Source organism: Bombyx mandarina, chromosome 02 (genome assembly GCF_030267445.1).
Source record: "Bombyx mandarina strain Sakado chromosome 02, ASM3026744v2".
In the NCBI taxonomy this organism is placed as follows: Eukaryota; Metazoa; Arthropoda; class Insecta; order Lepidoptera; family Bombycidae; genus Bombyx; species Bombyx mandarina.
Genome location: NC_143209.1, coordinates 5,401,049 through 5,424,741, shown reverse-complemented (window position 1 = coordinate 5,424,741; position 23,693 = coordinate 5,401,049). Strand labels below are relative to the sequence as shown.

General features: G+C 41.6%; 1 protein-coding gene across 2 annotated transcripts in view; it reads left to right on the top strand.

Moving 5' to 3' along the window:
• LOC114245664 (uncharacterized) overlaps positions 1-23,693 on the top strand; it is an 89,572-nt gene that overhangs the window by 42,880 nt on the left and 22,999 nt on the right. For both annotated transcript variants that reach the window (XM_089733452.1, XM_089733451.1), the window contains exons 2-13: positions 165-369; positions 7,140-7,394; positions 7,855-8,142; positions 8,782-9,102; positions 9,970-10,290; positions 11,699-12,022; positions 12,378-18,656; positions 19,140-19,925; positions 20,448-21,059; positions 21,322-21,873; positions 22,136-22,687; positions 22,950-23,525. In XM_089733452.1, the coding sequence (XP_089589578.1) occupies positions 172-369; positions 7,140-7,394; positions 7,855-8,142; positions 8,782-9,102; positions 9,970-10,290; positions 11,699-12,022; positions 12,378-18,656; positions 19,140-19,925; positions 20,448-21,059; positions 21,322-21,873; positions 22,136-22,687; positions 22,950-23,525 (11,064 nt within the window). In that variant the 5' untranslated portion in view covers positions 165-171. The remainder of the gene's footprint in view (positions 1-164; positions 370-7,139; positions 7,395-7,854; positions 8,143-8,781; positions 9,103-9,969; positions 10,291-11,698; positions 12,023-12,377; positions 18,657-19,139; positions 19,926-20,447; positions 21,060-21,321; positions 21,874-22,135; positions 22,688-22,949; positions 23,526-23,693) is intronic.

Here is a 23,693-nt window from a genome sequence, read left to right as displayed (position 1 = left end):
TCCTTTAATGTGTTCCCTAAAACTTTTTTTTTTTTAATTATCGATTGAGGCACTACGACATCTGCCGGGTCAGCTAGTGTTGAATATTTTTTTTTTGAGATGATTTGATTTGATTTGAATTCTGGGACCGAAGTAAGTTAATGACCGGCGTTTCTTCTCCACAGCCAGATTATGTACAAAGCTATAATATTCCTGACATTAATTGCTGCGTCATCGGCCCAGTATCTACCGAACGGCTGTCCCTCAAACTTCCACATCCACCTGCTGCTCCCCCACGAAACGGACTGCTCCAAGTTCTACTCATGCAGCAACGGTAGGAGGGTTCTGCAGGCGTGCGCTGGTGGTACGCTCTTCGATTTCAAAGCTCAGGTAATCTATATATTAATACGTGAAGCAAAAACTTTGTATCCCTTTTTACGAAAATTGCGCCGACGGAGGAGTATGAAATTTTCAACACTTATAGAGAATATAGAGAAGAGGTGCACAATGCAATTTTTTTTTAAAAATCATGCATAAAAGATACATTAAATCAATAAAGAAAACATTACACACACTACATACCATGTATTTGACGCACACACGCATGCATACTATTTATTGTCAAACTTTTGTTCTTGACGTCTGTTGTCAAATTGAGATTAAATATTGTTTGTCTTTGTTAATATTTCTTATAGTGTAGCCTTGAAGAAATTTGTGATTATAGAAGTATAAAATACAATCATAATAGTGTACAAACTTACAATTCCAATTAATTATAGTCAAATTTCGACTACTGCGGGACCTCTAGTAGATATAAAAACATATATAAACAAATATTATCAATTATCTTTCCTTTTTATTATTTATCATTCATTAGATCACATATATAGATTCATTAACGATTTTTTTTATCGCCCTTGTAGGCAGACGAGCATACGGCCCACCTGATGGTGAGTGGTTACCGTCGCCCATGGACTTCAGCAATGCCAGGGGCAGAGCCAAGCCGCTGCCTACCGTTAAAAGTTTGAAAGTATTAGAATTCGATCTCTGACTGAAAAGTCGACTAGTACATTCAATAGGATTAATTCAGAATATATTTGTACTAGCTTTTGCCCGCGACTTCGTCCGCGTGGAATAGTTCACAAATTGTGCTTTATTTTAGAACAAATTTGGTTAGCATAAAAAGTGTTATAGTGACCCAACCTTAACACATGCTGTCGCGGACTTTTTTTTAGATCTTTTAAAGGGGAACAATTCTGTCATACATTATTTTAGCTAAACTTTAACCGTTTTTGCAGCGCACGCAGCGAAAGCTCTCAAAAGGTAAAAATAACCCCGATTTTGAAACATTCTTTACTCGTGGTCCGCTTGTATTCGTCTTAGCGTGATGTTATATAGCCTATAAACTTTCTCGATAAATGGGCTATCTAATACTGAAAGAATTTGTCAAATCGGACCAGCAGTTCCTGAGATTAGCGCGTTCAAACAAACAAACTCTTCAGCTTTATAATATTAGTATAGATTTAAAAAAAAAATATCTCTGACTCACGAATCGACTTGCCACATTCTATTGTGCAACAAAATTGACAGCAACATCAAATAAATAAAAAAATTCTCCACCTTATCCCACTAGGTAGGTGGGATCGGCAGAGCTAATTTTTCTCTTCCATTCTCTTCTATCAGGCGTCAGTTCAACACTCCTCTCTCTCTCATATCGTCATTCACACACATGTCTTCTTCGGTCGACCTCTTCCCCCTCTACCTTGGACTACCATTTCCATACATCTCCTAATCAAATTCTGTAGTATATATACATAAAAACGCATATAGAAAAAAAACATTGGAATTAAGAACTTCCTCCTTGTTTGAAAGACGATTAAAAAGCACATTTAGCGATCTTATCGCTTATTTCGATCTATTCATGATCTTTTTTTATTGTTTTCTTTTTTTATTGCTAGATGGGTGGACGAACTCACAGCCCACCTGGTGTTAAGTGGTTACTGGAGCCCATAGACATTTACGACGTAAATGCGCCACCCACCTTGAGATATAAGTTCTAAGGTCTCAAGTATTGTTACAACGGCTGCCCCACCCTTCAAATCGAAACGCATTACTGCTTCATGGCAGAAACAGGTGGGGTGGCGGTACCCACGCGCGCGGACTTACAAGAGGTCCTACCACCAGTAAGATCTAAATCAATCGAGCGAAAATAAGATGATACATGGTAAAAAAGATAGTTTGTTATACACTCAAATTGAAATTTATCCTGTACATCAATGAAATGCTCATCATATAAAAAAAAATAGATAATCATACAATAATTATTATTGTACTGTATTGTATTATTTAATTTTGTACAAATACATACATACATTCAAAACAAATAAAGTATTGTATTAAACATAAACAGTTAATAATTACCATCAATACATATATGATAACATTAATTTATAACAAAACATTGAAAATAAATATAATAAATTATTATGTATTTAGAATATCTTTATTAATAATTTAATGATATAACATTTTTTTCGCGAATACAATTTCTAAAGTATACTCTGAATAAAGTAGTTTGCCACTATTGACTGGTCTGTATTATTAAAAGTATTATCATTAATTATTTATAGTATTTATAAATGATCTTTATTTATTATAGACTAGTTAACCCGGCAGACTTCGTAGTGCCTCAATCGATAAATAAAAGACCTAAACTTTTGTGTAAAATAAACTTAAAAAAAAACAAAAGGAATCCGTCCGACGGAGGGCACATCAAAAGGAAAACAAAATTGCTATTTTTATTTAATTCCGAGCATTTTCATATTCATCTACCTTTTAAACCTTCTCTGGACTTCCACAAATAAGTCAAGACCAAAATCAGCCAAATCGGTCCAGCTGTTCTCGAGTTTTAGCGAGACTAACGAACAGCAATTCATTTTTATATATGTATATAGATTATTGACTTGGAAAAATGAAAAGACTGGCATGAGTCGTCATGTTTTACTCAAACGAATGATATTAGAAGAAATAGACCTGTCATTGTTTTAATTATCAATAAATCATTCTACATTTTGCCAAGCCCAAAACTATTATCATTTGATTATTTTAAAATAACAAAATATCTGTTGTTTTCATTTTTTTTTATTGCTTAGAGGTACGTTAGGTACGCTTAGAGATTACGAGCTCACAGCCCACCTGGTGTTAAGTGGTTACCAGAGCCCGTAGACAACTACAATGTAAATGCGCCACCCAACTTGAGATATAAGCTCTAAGGTCTCAAGTATAGTTACAACCCCCCCCCCCCTTCAAATCGAAACGCATTACTGCTTCACGACAGAAATAGGCAGGGTGGTGGTACCTACCCGCGCGGACTCACAAGAGGTCCTACCACCAGTAATGTTTCATGTTTCATAAATACCAATAATAAGTTTGTCGTATTTTAAATACAAATCAAATGCCTGATTCGGTGGTGTAGAAGTTAGCTGCCCTGACTATTGTGCCGAGGGTCGTGGGTTCGATTCCCAAATCGGCAAGCATTCTTTTGATGAACAGGTTTGTTTGATCTCTGTCTGGGTGTTTATCTATACATAATATTATGAAGAGGAAAAATTTGTTTGTTTGTTTGTATCGAATAGGCTCCGATACTACTGAACCGATTTTAAAAATTCTTTCACTGTTTGGAAGCTACACTATTCCCAAGTGACATACGCTATGATCTTTTTTGAAAAAAATTTGGGATCCTTACTAAACTCCAATAATGTAAGCTAAGGTGTAAAAAAAATTACCTAAAATATTCTTTACATCGCGTGTCCTGCGAAAACTATTCATGATAGAATAAAATAATGTACTACGACTTTGTAGAACACATTATTATTTACAAAAAGTGTCGCGACAGCATGTGTTTAACTATTATAATTATGCCGCAATAAGTGTTATTTTATTTAAAAATAAAACAACGTCAAATATCGTTGAAATTTTTGTTAAAGGGGTCTTTAACAAAAATTTCAACGATATTTGACGTTGTTTTAGCGGAGCGGGCCGCTTGTTATCTATATATGTCCGCGTGGAATAGTTACTTTGGCATAACGCTAAATTTTACCTCCCACTCCATTTACGTAGTAAGTCAAAATATTTTGAAACATTATTTATTGGTGCTCCACTTGCATTGGTCTTAGCGTGATGTTACGACTACCACTGAAAGAATGCTTCAAATCGGACCGGTACTTAGTTCCTCCTGAGATTAGCGCGTTCAAACAAACAAACTCTTCAGCTTTATAATTTTAGTATAGATATTTAAACGTATAGAGCAGCGGTCAGGGAACCGGGGTAAATTACCCCAAATGGGGTAAAATGAAATTTTGGGGGTTAAAAATGAAACTTTTGTGAGTAAAAAGTATAATATACCTATTGAAGTGAAACTCCTTTAGAATCGTTAAATTTTTAGTTATTGTTTTCTTTTCAAAATTATCATGGGGGCTATAATATGAAAGATACTAAAAAGAAGCGATTTTTTTTTTTTTTGTTCATCGCGTCGCCATGGTGTAATATCAACTTACACAAAAATATTTTGGGGTAATAATTAAAAAAGTTCCCCGACCGCTGGTATTGAAGTATCTTTATCAATCTCCGGTACCCGTAACACAGATGATGATAACACACACATTCCCGGATGACTTTGCATGTTTTGTTCCAAGTTAATTAATATTAATAGTTTTTTTATTATTTTTTTATTTCTTAGATGGGTGGACGAGCTCACAGCCCACCTGGTATTAAGTGGTTACTGGAGCCCATAGACATTTACAACGTAAATGCGCCACCCACCTTGAGATATAAGTTCTAAGATCTCAGTATAGTTACAACGGCTGCCCCACCCTTCAAACCGAAACGCGTTACTGCTTCACGGCAGAAATAGGCGGGGCGGTGGTACCTACCCGCGCGGACTCACAAGAGGTCCTACCATCAGTTTTTAATGCAAACACTCTCTTGGTCAACATGAAGCCGATAGCGCGCCGCGTAATCTGCTAATATTGATAAAATTCTAATGTATTTACGATATCTAGATAGTCTAATCGTTTCGTAGGCAATTACCCCTGAAATCACAGCCAAAATAACTGAAAAGTGAGTCGACTATTATCAAAGCCGGCAATGTGACTTTTGGACAATTATTGGTAAATCAGAAAAACGAATTATTGACTTTGTATTCCATTGGCAGTCACAAAACTCCTCTGAACGACATCTTAGATAAATAACAGGTTAACTATTAACCTTTATTTAATGCAGGTTTTGAACCGTATTCTTTGAAGGAGACGATTATATTCAAATCAATCTGTATTGACATATCAATAACATTTTTTTGTTCAAATGCACAGATTGCCACCTTTGATAATAGACGACTCAAGTATAGGAATTGTTTCGCTATGATTTTAAAAGATATCACTTCGCAGCTAATTATTGAATACTAGCGGCCCGCCCCGGCTTCGCTTGGGAAGTAGCGCACGCGATGTAAAGAATTTTAGATAATTTTTTTACACATTGGGTTACATTATTGGAGTTTCGGTAAGGAACCCAATTTTTTTGAAAATATAATAAATATAGCCTATGTCACCCGAGGATAGCGTAGCTTTCCAACAGTGAAAGAATTTTTTAAATCGGTTCAGTAGTTTCGGAGCCTATTCAATACAAACAAACAAACAAATCTTTCCTCTTTATAATATTATATAGTATAGACAACGTGAAAAAACAGTGTGAGCTCAATGTAGACTTATTACTTTGTAATAATTTATGAAAAATACCGGATTTGCATTATTAAATGATTACATTTTCGTCTGGTAATTGTTTTTCACACAGGGAAAGAAAAAAACCATTAGTTTAGTTAACAAAAAAATGACTTTAATAAATATAAAATGAACACTAAACATTATTTTTAATTCAAATTTTGTTTTCTATTTTTTAGTTGAATTTTCTATAAAAGCGTATTTTGTTAGTTTTTTTAAACTGTTATTTATTTTTAATTTTTTGGTTGAATTTCAATTGTTTCAATTTTTTTTTATATTGTATTGTCATCTGTCCTTAATAAGTATACCAAATTTCGAGTTAATCCGACGTTTTGAAGGGGGTCAAAATGATGTTCAAAGATTCCGTTACATACTAACATACATACGTCTGAAGCTAATAAAAGCGTATTATAAAGGTGATGTCCTGTCTTCAATAAATAGCTTGGCCAGTTTTGAGTCGAAACAGTAAGATACTTTAACATGTCATTAACACTGTCAATAAGTTACGAGCGGGCTGTCAAAAGCACCCACTTCATCACCATTCATGATAGAGCGTATTGTGAACTGGCACGGATAATACAATTCCGCATATCTCAGTCTTAGGAAGAAAGGGTGACTGGCTTTTCCAGCTTTACCAAGATAGGTGGGTGAGCATGGGCTCAGCCAGTAGGGGTAGGGATTGTTAACAGCCACCCAAGCGCCTCCGAAGGAAAGCTAACAGCTTTTTTTTGAAGTGAAACTTCTTTATCGACGTAGGGAGGAAAAACGTATGCAACGTTTTTCGGTTACGCGCCATCTTAATTTCTTAAGTTACGCGCCATGTTTATTTTATTTCTATTTAGTTTTTTTTATTGCTTAGATAGGTGGGCGAGCTCACAGCCCACCTGGTGTTAAGTGGTTACTGGAGCCCATAGACATCTACGACGTAAATGCGCCACGCACCTTGAGATATAAGCTCTAAGGTCTCAAGTATAGTTACTCAAGGGCAGAAGCTTCGCGAATTCATATAATATCGCATCGGAATCATAACCCTCTGAGAATATCCGGGGAGAAACTCAGCGGGCTGATGCTATAGGCTAGGCTTCACGTCTAACTCTTCGACGAGTTCGATGAGGGTCCTTATCCCTGATCATACTGTTAGAGCTACTAACAGTCGTGGAGCATTCGTGTCCATCAGTTTCAAAGGTGAGTAACGCCGCGTCCGGTACAATTGAGACTTCGACCTCAAGCTGGGGAACAGTATTGACCTTCTAAAGCTTGTTGGTTCGTCAATCGCATAATAAAAGGCGGCAACTAAAAAAAACATTAGAAGAACTTGCAGACCTTTTCTTAAAACCAACTCTAATTTGTGGTGAGTTAGATTCTAATACTAAGATCAACTTTCAGATATGTAACTGGGCGTGGGCGGTGCAATGCCAAACGCCACCAAGTCCTAGCGAGACAACGCCTAGCTCGAGCGGTCCTAGCGTGACCGCGCCACCCACAGACGATTCATTCAGGCCAAATGGCTGTCCTAAAGACATCCACGTGCATTGGTTGGTCCCACACGAGTATGACTGCACGAAGTTCTATCAGTGCACTCACGGGAACCTGGTGCCGAAGACTTGCAGTGGAGGACTGTACTTCGATTTTGATTTACAAGTAAGTAGCATAAAGATGAAAATCCTGCGGCTCCGTTCTATCTTCTTCTTCGTCGCTTTCTTCATTACTGAAGGTGGTGTCCCTCAAACTTGACCGTGGCCAGTCTCGTGAGCTGTTTCCATCTCGTCCGGTTCTCAGCTTCTCGAATGACGGTTGCGACTGGCAACCCAGTTAGAGCGGTTATTTGATCACATCAACGGCTAGGTAATCGGCCGCGGGGTCTCTTTCCTTCTACTTTGCCCGTCACAATCACTTTGTCCAAGTTATATGACTGTCGGCGGGCAACATGACCGAAGTAGCTGAGGATCCTCTGGTAACAGACTGTCGAGAGCCTGACTCGGATGCGAAGCTGATCCAGGATAGATTTATTTGTCTTCTTGGCCGTCCACGGAATTCGGAGCATTCGTCTCCAGCACCACATCCGTTCTATCAGTGTACACAAAACAGAGTCTTCTTTCAGGGTTGTAACTGGCCATCTGCAGTAAACTGTATAACTAGACCACCGGCACCCGAGGTCACCACACATCCTCCACCAGTACCAACCGAACCACCGACAGTTCCACCTGAAACCGTACCACCAACGTCACCGCCCAATTCCGACTTTCTTCCAAACGGCTGTCCTAAAGACATCCACGTGCATTGGTTGGTCCCACACGAGTATGACTGCACGAAGTTCTACCAGTGCACACACGGGAACCTGGTGTTCAAGACTTGCAGTGGAGGACTGTACTTCGATTTTACTTTACAGGTTAGTAAAATTATATTGAAATAGTAAAAAATAAGGCGTAGTTTTACTGGAATTAGGGCTCATATATTTTTCCTGGTGGGAAACTGTACGCTTTAGGCCTGTGAGATGGTATGTGGAATAGGTTCAATCAAGTAAGACAATCCCACCAGCGTTTTCCCACTCGAACGTTCGATCCCAGCCAAGAAAGCATTCAGGAAGGACCCGGATATTGGCTAATTTTGCTAGTTCACCCCGGGAGACGCCGGACCAGCAGTGGTAGACGTTACAGCCGTCAGCTCAAAACAAAGTCGAAGAACAAGACAATCCGTCACACAGATAACCGTGCTCGTTGCACTTGCCGAAAAGTTCGACGTGATAGCCCATCAGCACTGGCTAGCTGATTTACTCGTCAGATCTTCTCAACGGGTTGCGATTCAGATGCAAATGCCTTAAGGACACTGGTTATCCTTCCATCCTAACAAAAGTGATCCGTTTAACCCTTGTGAAAATGCGTATTGCGAGAACGCGACTTCCTTAGACGAACCTTCGCTGGGTACCAAACTAAATTGAGGAGCCCGAAAATGCGATAAGAAGATGCTCACAGCATTAAAGTATTTTTTAAATTTCGATAGTTAATGAATGAATCTTGAATGACTCCAGGGTTGTAACTGGCCATCTGCAGTGAATTGCACAACAAGGCCACCGGCGCCCGAGGTCACAACACTTCCTCCACCGGTACCAACGCAACTTCCAACAGTTCCACCTGAGACCGTGCCACCCACAACATCACCACCCGTGACGTCACCAGCCCCCACGTCACCACCTGGTTCCGACTTCCTACCAAACGGCTGTCCTAAAGACATCCACGTGCATTGGTTGGTCCCACACGAGTATGACTGCACGAAGTTCTATCAGTGCACGCACGGGAACCTGGTACTCAAGACTTGCAGTGGAGGACTGTACTTCGATTTCGCTTTACAGGTCAGTAACACAAAGACGAGTTTTTTTAGATACCCAACAATATATAGCCTTCTACGGCCAAATATATTGAAGGCCTCCTACTCCTTCCTAAACATCTCCCTTGCGCTCTCGCCCGATGCCCTATCCTCGCCCGAGGCAAAGACCGGTAAGGTAGGGAGACTCCGTGCTCAGCGCTTCAACCAGACGCGTAGTTCTCTCCAAGAACACCTGGCTAATGGAGTCGTGAAGGGTATAGTCAACGACTCTTACATCGGGCGTCTCGGTACGGCATCCTATCAATCTACCGCAGGCGGTGCCACTGGTGTCCCAGAAAACTCTGCTGACCACAACTAGTCTGCTGGGTCGGAATATGATACACCGCTAACCGGTCGCCCTTCCATAGTAGTTCCGTAGAGCTGCATTTTCATAAAAATGCTATGATGCAGCACGCTAGAGCGTTGGCAGCGCGCTGCACGACCTATATCCTCACGTTGTCCCGTAATCTACACTGAGGGGAGGGGACGACGCCACCTACAAGGGCCGGATCCTGGCGAAATACCATCTCCGGCCCCCGCCCTGCCAGCGACGCATTGTTGCGAAATGGATGCGCGGTTTCTTTCTCGTTCCATCGCCTCTTGTTGTAAGATTGTGGACTCGCTGAAGTCGAGCATCGGAAGCATCTAAAATCGGAACTCGGCAGTTCCAACGATCGGCCAATTCGAGGTCGAGGTACCGCGACACGGTCACTCCGACTCCGATGCAGACGCTGTCAGGACCGAGGGCCTGGTCCTTACTCTTCATCCTCGACGCGAACGCGATGCCTTGGTAGGGAAGTCGAGGATCCTGCCGCTCAATCAGTGTATGCAAAAAGAATACTTTTTTTTTCAGATCTGTAACTGGCCATCAGCAGTGAATTGCACAACAAGGCCACCGGCACCCGAGGTCACCACACATCCTGCACCAGTACCAACCCAACCACCGACAGTTCCACCTGAGACCGTGCCACCCACAACGTCACCACCCCTGACGTCACCAGCCCCGACGTCACCACCTGGTTCCGACTTCCTACCAAACGGCTGTCCTAAAGACATCCACGTGCATTGGTTGGTCCCGCACGAGTATGACTGCACGAAGTTCTACCAGTGCACTCACGGGAATCTGGTGCTCAAGACTTGCAGTGGAGGACTGTACTTCGATTTCGCTTTACAGGTTAGTAACACAAAGACGAGAATGATAGCCCCCCATCTTGTAAGCATAAGCAAAATAAAGTCTTCTATCAGATCTGTAACTGACCATCCGTTGTGAACTGCACAACATCCTACCATCAGTATTATATGCGATATATTTTAATACAAAATCATAAGAATACTATTTAATACGTTAGAAATCAAACAGTAAGAAAACATTCTCGGCCCACTCGATATCAGTGAGCTTGTGCGAGTTTTTTAACGTTCTCGATAGCGTAAAAGTTAACTCAAATTTGAATGCAAATCGAACAGCGCCCCTACCGGCAAACGTAGGCAAACGTTCCAACGCCATACAAATTTGAGTTAACTTTTACGCTATCGAGAACGTTAAAAAACTCGCACAAGCACACTGAGGGTTGCAAAGGCTTAACCTTATGACGTGAATGCCTTTATCCGTATTAAGGTACAAAAGCTTTGCCGCACTTTGTCCCACGCCTCAAAGAAACTGAAATAGTTTTACCTCATCAGGGTTTAACAGGGTTTAATATCTTCGACAAAGCTCAATGAAATATTCTCAATATCTTCTTTAATATAATACGTGAAGCAAAAACTTTGTATCTCTTTTTACGAAAATCGCGCGGACGGACGAGTATGAAATTTTCAACACTTATAGAGAATATAGAGAAGAAGTGCACAATGCTAATATTTTTTTAAAATAATGCATAAAGGATACATTAAATCAATAAAGAAAACATTACACACACTACATACCATGTATTTGACGCGCACACGCATGCATACTATTTATTGTCAAACTTTTGTTCTTGACGTCTGTTGTCAAATTGAGAATAGATTAAATACTGTTTGTCTTTATTAATATTTTTTATAGTGTAGCCTTGGCGAAATTTGTGATTATAGTATGTGTACAAGCTTACAGTTCCAATTAATTATAGTCGAATTTCAACTACTGTCGGACCTCTAGTCTTCTTTAATTCATGTAAATTGGGGGCTCTGCTCATGCGCAGTCTTTGCGCTTGTATGCCGTTTATAATAATGGATTTGCTGATATAAAACCGCCACTTCTCGGTGTCCCACACAGTACGGTTAACGTAAGCATGATAATATTTTTGGAGCCACTGCGTTCATCCACAGTGCGTTTCCAGAGATAATTTTTGCTACGCACCATTCGGCTTTGGAATTCCCGGGCACTATGACATGTCCTTCTTCAAACGAGGCTTGTGGATATTAAGTGGTAGGCAGCGGCTTGGCTCTGCCCCTGGTATTGCTGACGTCCATGGGCGATGGTAACCGCTTGCCATCAGGTGGGCCGTATGCTCGTCTGTTACGAAGAGTGTACTAGAAACACTATTCCCCTGCCATAGTTTAGTGACAGAAGGTTTGTTGAAGCTCATTGAAAACCCATTGTTTAGGTCTGCAATTGGCCTTTCATGGTCAACTGCACAACCAGTACAACACTCAGCCCGACCACCGCCAGTCCCACCGAGACCACGCCCGTCGTGACGTCACCCAGCGCAACCACACCCAGTCCTGCCCCAGTCACGACTCCCAGTACCACAACCACAAGGCCGCCTACTACCGAAGGCGCCTTCCTGCCGAACGGCTGCCCTGCCGACTTCCACGTGCACCTCCTCCTGCCCCACGAGACGGACTGCACCAAATTCTACTACTGCGCTCACGGCGAGAAAGTTTTGAGACAATGCGGCCCTAACACGGCATTCAATTTTGAATTACAGGTAAATACATTACACGCTACCTCTTGAAGATGCTCCACCAGAGTTTTTTTTGTCTACCTTATCCGATGGTCTTGAGAGACCATGTCAGCGTCACCGGGCGAGTAGATGAGCTCACGGAGCTCAAACCTGACGTTGTTGCTAACAGGAACCCTAGCAAGAGCCGTGCTTTGCAGAATCTACCACCGGATCGGAAACGCGACCAACTGAGAAGATCCGGCGAGAAACTCAGTGGGCTGTGTCTGTGGGTTAATTTACTCGTCGAGCCCTTCATCGCAAGCGACGGGTTCGACAAACAAACAAATACATAAAAAAAACAAGCATTCGCAAATATATAAAAAAACATTCACAATTTCAGGTTTGCGATTGGTATTACAACGTGAACTGCACGATCCCTGACGCGACCACCGAGGGACCGCCTTCGTCGACTCCAACAACCGTACCAACAACTACAGAAGACGTGCTAACAACATATGACCCTAAAACCACAACACTACAACCTATATTTACAACTGATATTGTTGAAACAACCACCGCTGACGATGGTGGAGAAGACGGTGATGTCACTACCACTACAGAGAGCAGTATTACAACTCATTTACCCACAGTGGTACCGACCACTACTACGGAGCTACCGACTACAGTGACTACAGAAGGTACCACTACAAAACTGCCCACTACAGTAACTACAGAAGGTACCACTAACACAGAACTACCGACTACAATAACTACAGAGGGTACCACAACTACAGAACTACCGACTACAATAACTACAGAAGGTATAACTACAACAGAGCTACCTACAACAGTCACTACAGAAGGTACCTATTCCACAGAACTACCGACTACAATAACTACAGAGGGTACAACTACAACAGAGCTACCTACAACAGTCACTACAGAACGTACCACTACCACAGAACTACCGACTACAATAACTACAGAGGGTACAACTACAACAGAGCTACCTACAACAGTCACTACAGAAGGTACCACAACTACAGAACTACCGACTACGATAACTACAGAGGGTACAACTACAACAGAGCTACCTACAACAGTCACTACAGAAGGTACAACTACAACAGAGCTACCTACAACAGTCACTACAGAAGGTACTACTACCACAGAACTACCGACTACAATAACTACAGAGGGTACAACTACAACAGAGCTACCTACAACAGTCACTACAGAAGGTACCACTACCACAGAACTACCGACTACAATAACTACAGAGGGTACAACTACAACAGAGCTACCTACAACAATCACTACAGAAGGTACCACTACCACAGAACTACCGACTACAATAACTACAGAGGATACAACTACAAAAGAGCTACCTACAACAGTCACTACAGAAGGTACCACCACCACAGAGCTACCTACAACAGTCACTACAGAAGGTACCACAACTACAGAACTACCGACTACGATAACTACAGAGGGTACAACTACAACAGAGCTACCTACAACAGTCACTACAGAAGGTACAACTACAACAGAGCTACCTACAACAGTCACTACAGAAGGTACCACTACCACAGAACTACCGACTACAATAACTACAGAGGGTACAACTACAACAGAGCTACCTACAACAGTCACTACAGAAGGTACCACTACCACAGAACTACCGACTACAATAACTACAGAGGGTACAACTACAAAAGAGCTACCTACAACAGTCACTACAGAAGGTACCACTACCACTGAACTACCGACTACAATAACTACAGAGGGTACAACTACAACAGAGCTACCTACAACAGTCACTACAGAAGGTACCACTACCACAGAACTACCGACTACAATAACTACAGAGGGTACAACTACAACAGAGCTACCTACAACAATCACTACAGAAGGTACCACTACCACAGAACTACCGACTACAATAACTACAGAGGGTACAACTACAAAAGAGCTACCTACAACAGTCACTACAGAAGGTACCACCACCACAGAGCTACCTACAACAGTCACTACAGAAGGTACCACAACTACAGAACTACCGACTACGATAACTACAGAGGGTACAACTACAACAGAGCTACCTACAACAGTCACTACAGAAGGTACAACTACAACAGAGCTACCTACAACAGTCATTACAGAAGGTACTACTACCACAGAACTACCGACTACAATAACTACAGAGGGTACAACTACAACAGAGCTACCTACAACAGTCACTACAGAAGGTACCACTACCACAGAACTACCGACTACAATAACTACAGAGGGTACAACTACAACAGAGCTACCTACAACAATCACTACAGAAGGTACCACTACCACAGAACTACCGACTACAATAACTACAGAGGGTACAACTACAACAGAGCTACCTACAACAGTCACTACAGAAGGTACCACTACCACTGAACTACCAACTACAATAACTACAGAGGGTACAACTACAACAGAGCTACCTACAACAATCACTACAGAAGGTACCACTACCACAGAACTACCGACTACAATAACTACAGAGGGTACAACTACAAAAGAGCTACCTACAACAGTCACTACAGAAGGTACCACCACCACAGAGCTACCTACAACAGTCACTACAGAAGGTACCACAACTACAGAACTACCGACTACGATAACTACAGAGGGTACAACTACAACAGAGCTACCTACAACAGTCACTACAGAAGGTACAACTACAACAGAGCTACCTACAACAGTCATTACAGAAGGTACTACTACCACAGAACTACCGACTACAATAACTACAGAGGGTACAACTACAACAGAGCTACCTACAACAGTCACTACAGAAGGTACCACTACCACAGAACTACCGACTACAATAACTACAGAGGGTACAACTACAACAGAGCTACCTACAACAATCACTACAGAAGGTACCACTACCACAGAACTACCGACTACAATAACTACAGAGGGTACAACTACAACAGAGCTACCTACAACAGTCACTACAGAAGGTACCACTACCACTGAACTACCAACTACAATAACTACAGAGGGTACAACTACAACAGAGCTACCTACAACAATCACTACAGAAGGTACCACCACCACAGAGCTACCTACAACAGTCACTACAGAAGGTACCACAACTACAGAACTACCGACTACGATAACTACAGAGGGTACAACTACAACCGAGTTACCTACAACAGTCACTACAGAAAGTACCACTACCACAGAGCTACCCACTACAATAACTACAGAGGGTACAACTACAAAAGAGCTACCTACAACAGTCACTACAGAAGGTACCACTACCACTGAACTACCGACTACAATAACTACAGAGGGTACAACTACCACAGAGCTACCCACTACAATAACTACAGAAGGTACCACTACCACAGAATTACCGACTACAATAACTACAGAGTATACCACCACAGAACTGCCCACTTCGGTCACCACGGAGGGTATTACTACAACAGAGTTACCTACAACAGTCACTACAGAAGGTACCACTACCACAGAACTACCGACTACAATAACTACAGAGGGTACAACTACAACAGAAGTACCGACTACAATAACTACAGAGGGTACAACTACAACAGAGCTACCTACAACAGTCACTACAGAAGGTACCACTACCACAGAACTACCGACTACAATAACTACAGAGGGTACAACTACAACAGAGCTACCTACAACAGTCACTACAGAAGGTACAACTACCACAGAGCTACCTACTACAATAACCTCAGAGGGTACAACTACAACAGAGCTACCTACAACAGTCACTACAGGAGGGACCACTACCACAGAGCTACTCACTACAATAACTACAGAGGGTACAACTACAACAGAAGTACCGACTACAATAACTACAGAGGGTACAACTACAACAGAAGTACCGACTACAATAACTACAGAGGGTACAACTACAACAGAGCTACCTACAACAGTCACTACAGAAGGTACCACTACCACAGAAGTACCGACTACAATAACTACAGAAGGTACAACTACAACAGAGCTACCTACAACAGTCACTACAGAAGGTACCACCACCACAGAGCTACCTACAACAGTCACTACAGAAGGGACCACTACCACAGAGCTACCCACTACAACAACTACAGAGGGTACAACTACAACAGAAGTACCGACTACAATAACTACAGAGGGTACAACTACAACAGAAGTACCGACTACAATAGCTACAGAGGGTACAACTACAACAGAGCTACCTACAACAGTCACTACAGAAGGTACCACAACTACAGAACTACCGACTACGATAACTACAGAGGGTACAACTACAACCGAGTTACCTACAACAGTCACTACAGAAAGTACCACTACCACAGAGCTACCCACTACAATAACTACAGAAGGTACCACTACCACTGAACTACCGACTACAATAACTACAGAGGGTATTACTACAACAGAGCTACCTACAACAGTCACTACAGAAGGTACCACTACCACAGAGCTACCCACTACAATAACTACAGAAGGTACCACTACCACAGAATTACCGACTACAATAACTACAGAGGATACCACCACAGAACTGCCCACTTCGGTCACCACGGAGGGTATTACTACAACAGAGTTACCTACAACAGTCACTACAGAAGGTACCACTACCACAGAACTACCGACTACAATAACTACAGAGGGTACAACTACAACAGAGCTACCTACAACAGTCACTACAGAAGGTACAACTACCACAGAGCTACCTACTACAATAACCTCAGAGGGTACAACTACAACAGAGCTACCTACAACAGTCACTACAGGAGGGACCACTACCACAGAGCTACTCACTACAATAACTACAGAGGGTACAACTACAACAGAAGTACCGACTACAATAACTACAGAGGGTACAACTACAACAGAAGTACCGACTACAATAACTACAGAGGGTACAACTACAACAGAGCTACCTACAACAATCACTACAGAAGGTACAACTACAACAGAGCTACCTACAACAGTCACTACAGAAGGTACCACTACCACAGAGCTACCTACTACAATCACTACAGAAGGTACCACTACCACTGAACTACCGACTACAATAACTACAGAGGGTATTACTACAACAGAGCTACCTACAACAGTCACTACAGAAGGTACCACTACCACAGAGCTACCCACTACAATAACTACAGAAGGTACCACTACCACAGAATTACCGACTACAATAACTACAGAGGATACCACCACAGAACTGCCCACTTCGGTCACCACGGAGGGTATTACTACAACAGAGTTACCTACAACAGTCACTACAGAAGGTACCACTAAGACAGAACTACCGACTACAATAACTACAGAGGGTACAACTACAACAGAAGTACCGACTACAATAACTACAGAGGGTACAACTACAACAGAGCTACCTACAACAGTCACTACAGAAGGTACCACTACCACAGAACTACCGACTACAATAACTACAGAGGGTACAACTACAACAGAGCTACCTACAACAGTCACTACAGAAGGTACAACTACCACAGAGCTACCTACTACAATCACTACAGAAGGTACAACTACAACAGAGCTACCTACAACAGTCATTACAGAAGGTACCACAACTACAGAACTACCGACTACGATAACTACAGAGGGTACAACTACAACCGAGTTACCTACAACAATCACTACAGAAGGTACAACTACAACAGAGCCACCTACAAGAGTCACTACAGAAGGTACCACTACCACAGAGCTACCCACTACAATAACTACAGAGGGTACAACTACAACAGAAGTACCGACTACAATAACTACAGAGGGTACAACTACAACAGAATTACCGACTACAATAACTACAGAGGGTACAACTACAACAGAGCTACCTACAACAGTCACTACAGAAGGTACCAGTACCACAGAAGTACCGACTACAATAACTACAGAAGGTACAACTACAACAGAGCTACCTACAACAGTCACTACAGAAGGTACCACTACCACAGAGCTACCCACTACAATAACTACAGAGGGTACAACTACAACAGAGCTACCTACAACAGTCACTACAGAAGGCACCACTACCACAGAACTACCGACTACGATAACTACAGAGGGTACAACTACAACAGAGTTACCGACAACAGTCACTACAGAAGGTATCATAACTACAGAACTACCTACAACAGTCACTACAGAAGGTACCACTACCACAGAGCTACCTACTATAGTAACCACAGAAGGTACCACAACTACAGAACTACCTACAACAGTCACTACAGAAGGTACCACTACCACAGAGCTACCTACTACAGTAACTACAGAAGGTACCACAACTACAGAAGTACCGACTACAATAACTACAGAGGGTACAACTACAACAGAGCTACCTACAACAGTCACTACAGACGGTACAACTACCACTCTTGTTACTGATCTACCAACGACAGCTACCACTGAAGATCTTACCACGGTAGTTACAGAAGATACCACAACAACAACGCTCGTCACATCTACCCCAGAAGTGACGTCCACTACAGAGGCGGAGACGACCACGCCCTCGATTTGTCCTCCTGGATTCTTCGGGAACATTCCGCATCCGTATCTCTGTAATTCATTTTTCATGTGTCTCGATGGCTTGGCGATACAAATGTTCTGCGCTGTTGGATTTGAATTCGACCCAGCTACTGAGGTAAATTTATCATAAAATATATTGTAATTCCGCTATTGGTCAGAATGAAGTTAATAATGTTTTAGTAACTAGACTTTTGCAATCTCGCCATTATCCGAGGTGCAGTGTCTATAAGTAGAATGAACAAGAGCATCGAATTGGAATTTATGATGCTATTAAAGCCAGATAGGAAAGTCATAAGAACAGGAAAAAATAATAAGAAACTTAATAACAACCTTCAAATTTTGAGTGCCCAAGCGATGTTCAACTATTTGACTTTGGGATTGATTCTCCTAAAGTATTTTTTTATGGTTAGCACGCTAATAGACTAACTGCAGACCATCAACAATATTTTTATTTTTAAAAATAATCAGCCTTCATATGCAGCTAAGTAAAATGTAACCAGGAAACATAGACAGCCACATTCAGACACATTCTATTACTTTCTGCTTAAGTCTTGGTAATGACTCAGAGGAGAAGTTTAACAGCGATAATTGTTTCCAGACTTGCGTCATCATCGCCGAGGGAGGCTGCACGTTGGGCACAAGACCTCCGACAGCTTCTACTCCTGAATATACAACTGTAGACTTTTCTACAACTGGAACGCCTTTTACAGTCACAGAAGAATCAACATATCTTACTACAGACGGGATCAGTACAGTGACTAATGAATTACCAAGTACCTTATCTACTACAGAAGAAGGGACGTCTACAGTAACGACATCAGAGTATACTACTACAGAATTACCTACTACTAGTACCCCTGTTACAGTAACGGACGAATCCACATATTCTACGACTGATTGGCCTACAACAATAACTACAGAAAGTTCGAGTACTACTGAAGTTATCACAGATGTACCTACTTCAATTACAACTGAAGAGTCTTCTACAGCGTCAACTGTAATTACATCTACTACTGACTTGCCTACTACAGTAACCTCAGAAGGTACCTCTTCTATTCCAACTACCATCACTACGGAGGATACACCAACAGCAACCACCGAAAGTACTTTTACTACTGAGTTGCCAACAGAGAGTACAACAACCGGTACTGCAGAGGGTACCAGTACGACGGAATTACCTTCCACACCAACAACTCTCGTCCCCTCAACCCCAGAGATTACTTCTACTACAGAAGCGGAGACGACTACGCCCTCTATTTGTCCTCCTGGATTCTCTGGGAACCTTCCGCATCCGTATCTCTGTAATTCGTACTTTATGTGTATCAATGGCGTCGCGATACAAGTCTTCTGTGCTGAAGGATTTGAGTTTGATCCAATCACTGAGGTAATTAGCATCTTCTGATAATTTTTTTGATGGTTATTACAAATCCTATTATCCGAGGGTTATTTTAGGGAAACTGTGGGAGACTGAATTTTTCTCAAATTTTCATACTTTTTGTTTGATAAAAAATTGCCTAAAGTAGCTGAAATACTTTACTTTCATCAAAGGAAAAGAGCATATTCTTACCTGAAGGGTAGGCAACGCACTGGCGTAAACGCTGGTGACCGTGGGCGGCGGTGAATCACTTACCATCAGGTGACCCGTCTTGCTCGTGTGCCTGTTATAAAAAAAAAAGGACACATTTTCATAATTTCTATTTTAACCTGAAATTATAAAGATATCTAGTGACTATGTCTTGTCAGTATTTATTCGTAGGTCTTGTCAGATAATATTGTCGTTTTGCAATTGTTATCTGAAGGTAAGAGGTAGGTTGACATAAAGCTTCCTAATTTGTCTAGCGGTATCGTAATAGTAAACATGAAAACTATAAGAAAAAAGAAGCTCAATTAATTATCACTTTTCCAGGCTTGCGTGATTATAGCTGAAGGAGGTTGCACATTAGGAACAAGACCTCCAGCAGATACTACTCCTGGGTATACAACTACAGAATCATCTATCACTACATCACCAACAGCCACAGACGAATCTACTTATATTACCACTGACGGGCTAACCACAGCTACTGAAGGCACTTCTACTACTGAGCTGCCAACTTCAGTAACAGCAGAGAGTACTTCTACTATACTGCCTACTACAATAACTACAGAAGGCACTCCTACTAGTGACTCACCTACGACACTAACTACAGTTGATACGACAGTGTCAACAGATGGCACCACAACCACTGAAGTAACCACTGATATACCCACTTCAGTTACTACTGAAGATTCTACGACGTTAACTACAGAAGGTACAAGTACGACTGAGTTATCTTCCACACCAACAACCCTTGCCCCATCAACTCCAGAAGTGACATCTACTACAGAAGCGGAGACGACTACGCCTTCGATTTGTCCTCCTGGTTTCTTCGGGAACATTCCGCATCCGTATCTCTGTAATTCATACTTCATGTGCGTCAACGGAATAGCTATACAGCTCTTCTGCGGCGAAGGATATGAATTTGATCCGGCCAATGAGGTAAATAATAATGAACCAATTTTTAAATGAGAAATAAACTAAATTTTGCGTTTGCGTGCTTGACCGGTGCTCATATTGAGAAGTTACTCCTAAAGTAAATATTGTATATAGCAAGAACTATAGTCATGGATTAGTGAATGGCCTTTACATGTCTAACATAATTTAGTACTGCTTCTTAAATACCCTAATATCTTGGCTTTATGTTTACTAATAACTTAAATGCTCAAGCGCAAAGTTTTTTAAATAGCAGTTGCTATTTTAGATTTGCGTCATCATAGCTGAAGGAGGATGCACGTTGGGAACGAGGCCGCCAACACATACTACCCCTGAGTATACTACTACAGACCATCCTAACACTGCGCTGCCTACTACAGTTACAGACGGATCTACGTATTTGACTACTGAGAGTTCTACTACAGTAACTACAGATTCTTCTACTGAGGATGCAGGTACTACTGAAGCAACTACTGAACTGCCTACCTCGGTTACTACAGAAAGTTCTACTACACTAGCTACTGAAGGTACTAGTACAACTGAACTTCCCACTGCCACCACCACTGAAGAGTCTACCACAGTAACTACCGAGGGAACTTTCACTCCTGAAATATCTTCCACACCAACAACCCTAGTCCCCTCAACTCCCGAGATCACATCTACTACAGAAGCGGAGACGACCACGCCCTCTATTTGTCCTCCTGGATTCTTCGGGAACATTCCGCATCCGTATCTCTGTAATTCATACTTCATGTGCGTCAACGGAATAGCTATACAACTCTTCTGCGGCGAAGGATATGAATTTGATCCGGCCAATGAGGTAAATAATAATGAACCAATTTTTAAATGAGAAATAAACTAAATTTTGCGTTTGCGTGCTTGACCGGTGCTCATATTGAGAAGTTACTCTTAAAGTAAATATTGTATATAAAAAGAACAATAGTCATGGATTAGTGAATGGTCTTTACATGTCTAACATAATTTGGTACTGTTTCTTAACTACCCTAATATCTTGGGCTTATGTTTACTAATAACTTAAATCCTCAAGAATAAAGTTTTTTAAATAGCAGTTGTTGTTTTAGATTTGCGTCATCATAGCTGAAGGAGGATGCACGTTGGGAACGAGGCCGCCAACACATACCACCCCTGAGTATACTACTACAGACCATCCTAACACTGCGCTGCCTACTACAGTTACAGACGGATCTACGTATTTGACTACTGAGAGTTCTACTACAGTAACTACAGATTCTTCTACTGAGGATGCAGGTACTACTGAAGCAACTACTGAACTGCCTACCTCGGTTACTACAGAAAGTTCTACTACACTAGCTACTGAAGGTACTAGTACAACTGAACTTCCCACTGCCACCACCACTGAAGAGTCTACCACAGTAACTACCGAGGGAACTTTCACTACTGAAATATCTTCCACACCAACAACCCTAGTCCCCTCAACTCCCGAGATCACATCTACTACAGAAGCGGAGACGACCACGCCCTCTATTTGTCCTCCTGGATTCTTCGGGAACATTCCGCATCCGTATCTCTGTAATTCATACTTCATGTGCATCAACGGAATAGCTATACAACTCTTCTGCGGCGAAGGATATGAATTTGATCCGGCTAATGAGGTAAATATTAATGAACTAATTTTTTAATTAGAAATAAACTAAATTTTGCATTTGCGTGCTTGACCGGTATTCATATTCAGAAGTTACTCTTATAGTAAATATTGTATATAAAAAGAACAATAGTCATGGATTAGTGAATGGTCTTTACATGTCTAACATAATTTGGTACTGTTTCTTAACTACCCTAATATCTTGGGCTTATGTTTACTAATAACTTAAATCCTCAAGAATAAAGTTTTTTAAATAGCAGTTGTTGTTTTAGATTTGCGTCATCATAGCTGAAGGAGGATGCACGTTGGGAACGAGGCCGCCAACACATACTACCCCTGAGTATACTACTACAGACCATTCTACCACTGTGCTGCCTACTACAGTTACAGACGGATCTACATATCTGACTACTGACAGTTCTACGACAGTAACTACAGATTCTTCTACTGAGGATGCAAGTACTACTGAAGCTACTACTGAACTGCCTACCTCGGTCACTACGGAAAGTTCTACTACACTAGCTACTGAAGATACTAGTACAACTGAACTTCCCACTGCCAGCACCACTGAAGACTCTACCGCAGCAACTACTGCCGGTTCTACTATAGTAACTACCGAGGGAACCTTCACTACTGAAATATCTTCCACACCAACAACCCTCGTCCCCTCAACTCCAGAGATCACATCTACTACAGAAGTGGAGACGACCACGCCCTCTATTTGTCCTCCTGGATTCTTCGGGAACATTCCGCATCCGACTCTCTGTAATTCGTACTTTATGTGTCTTAATGGCGTCGCGATACAAGTCTTCTGCGCCGAAGGATACGAGTTCGATCCTGCTACTGAGGTAATTTCTATGATCTTCTAATTTCTTTGATGTTTTCGATATGAAGCCAAAAACAAACCTTTACATCCAGAATAAAGCTTTTCTGTGACTTATTTTTTGATATTTGAATGGGTCCACCAGCTTCTGGCCCTTCTGATGCTGGATGGGTACTAGATCTCATAGAGTACC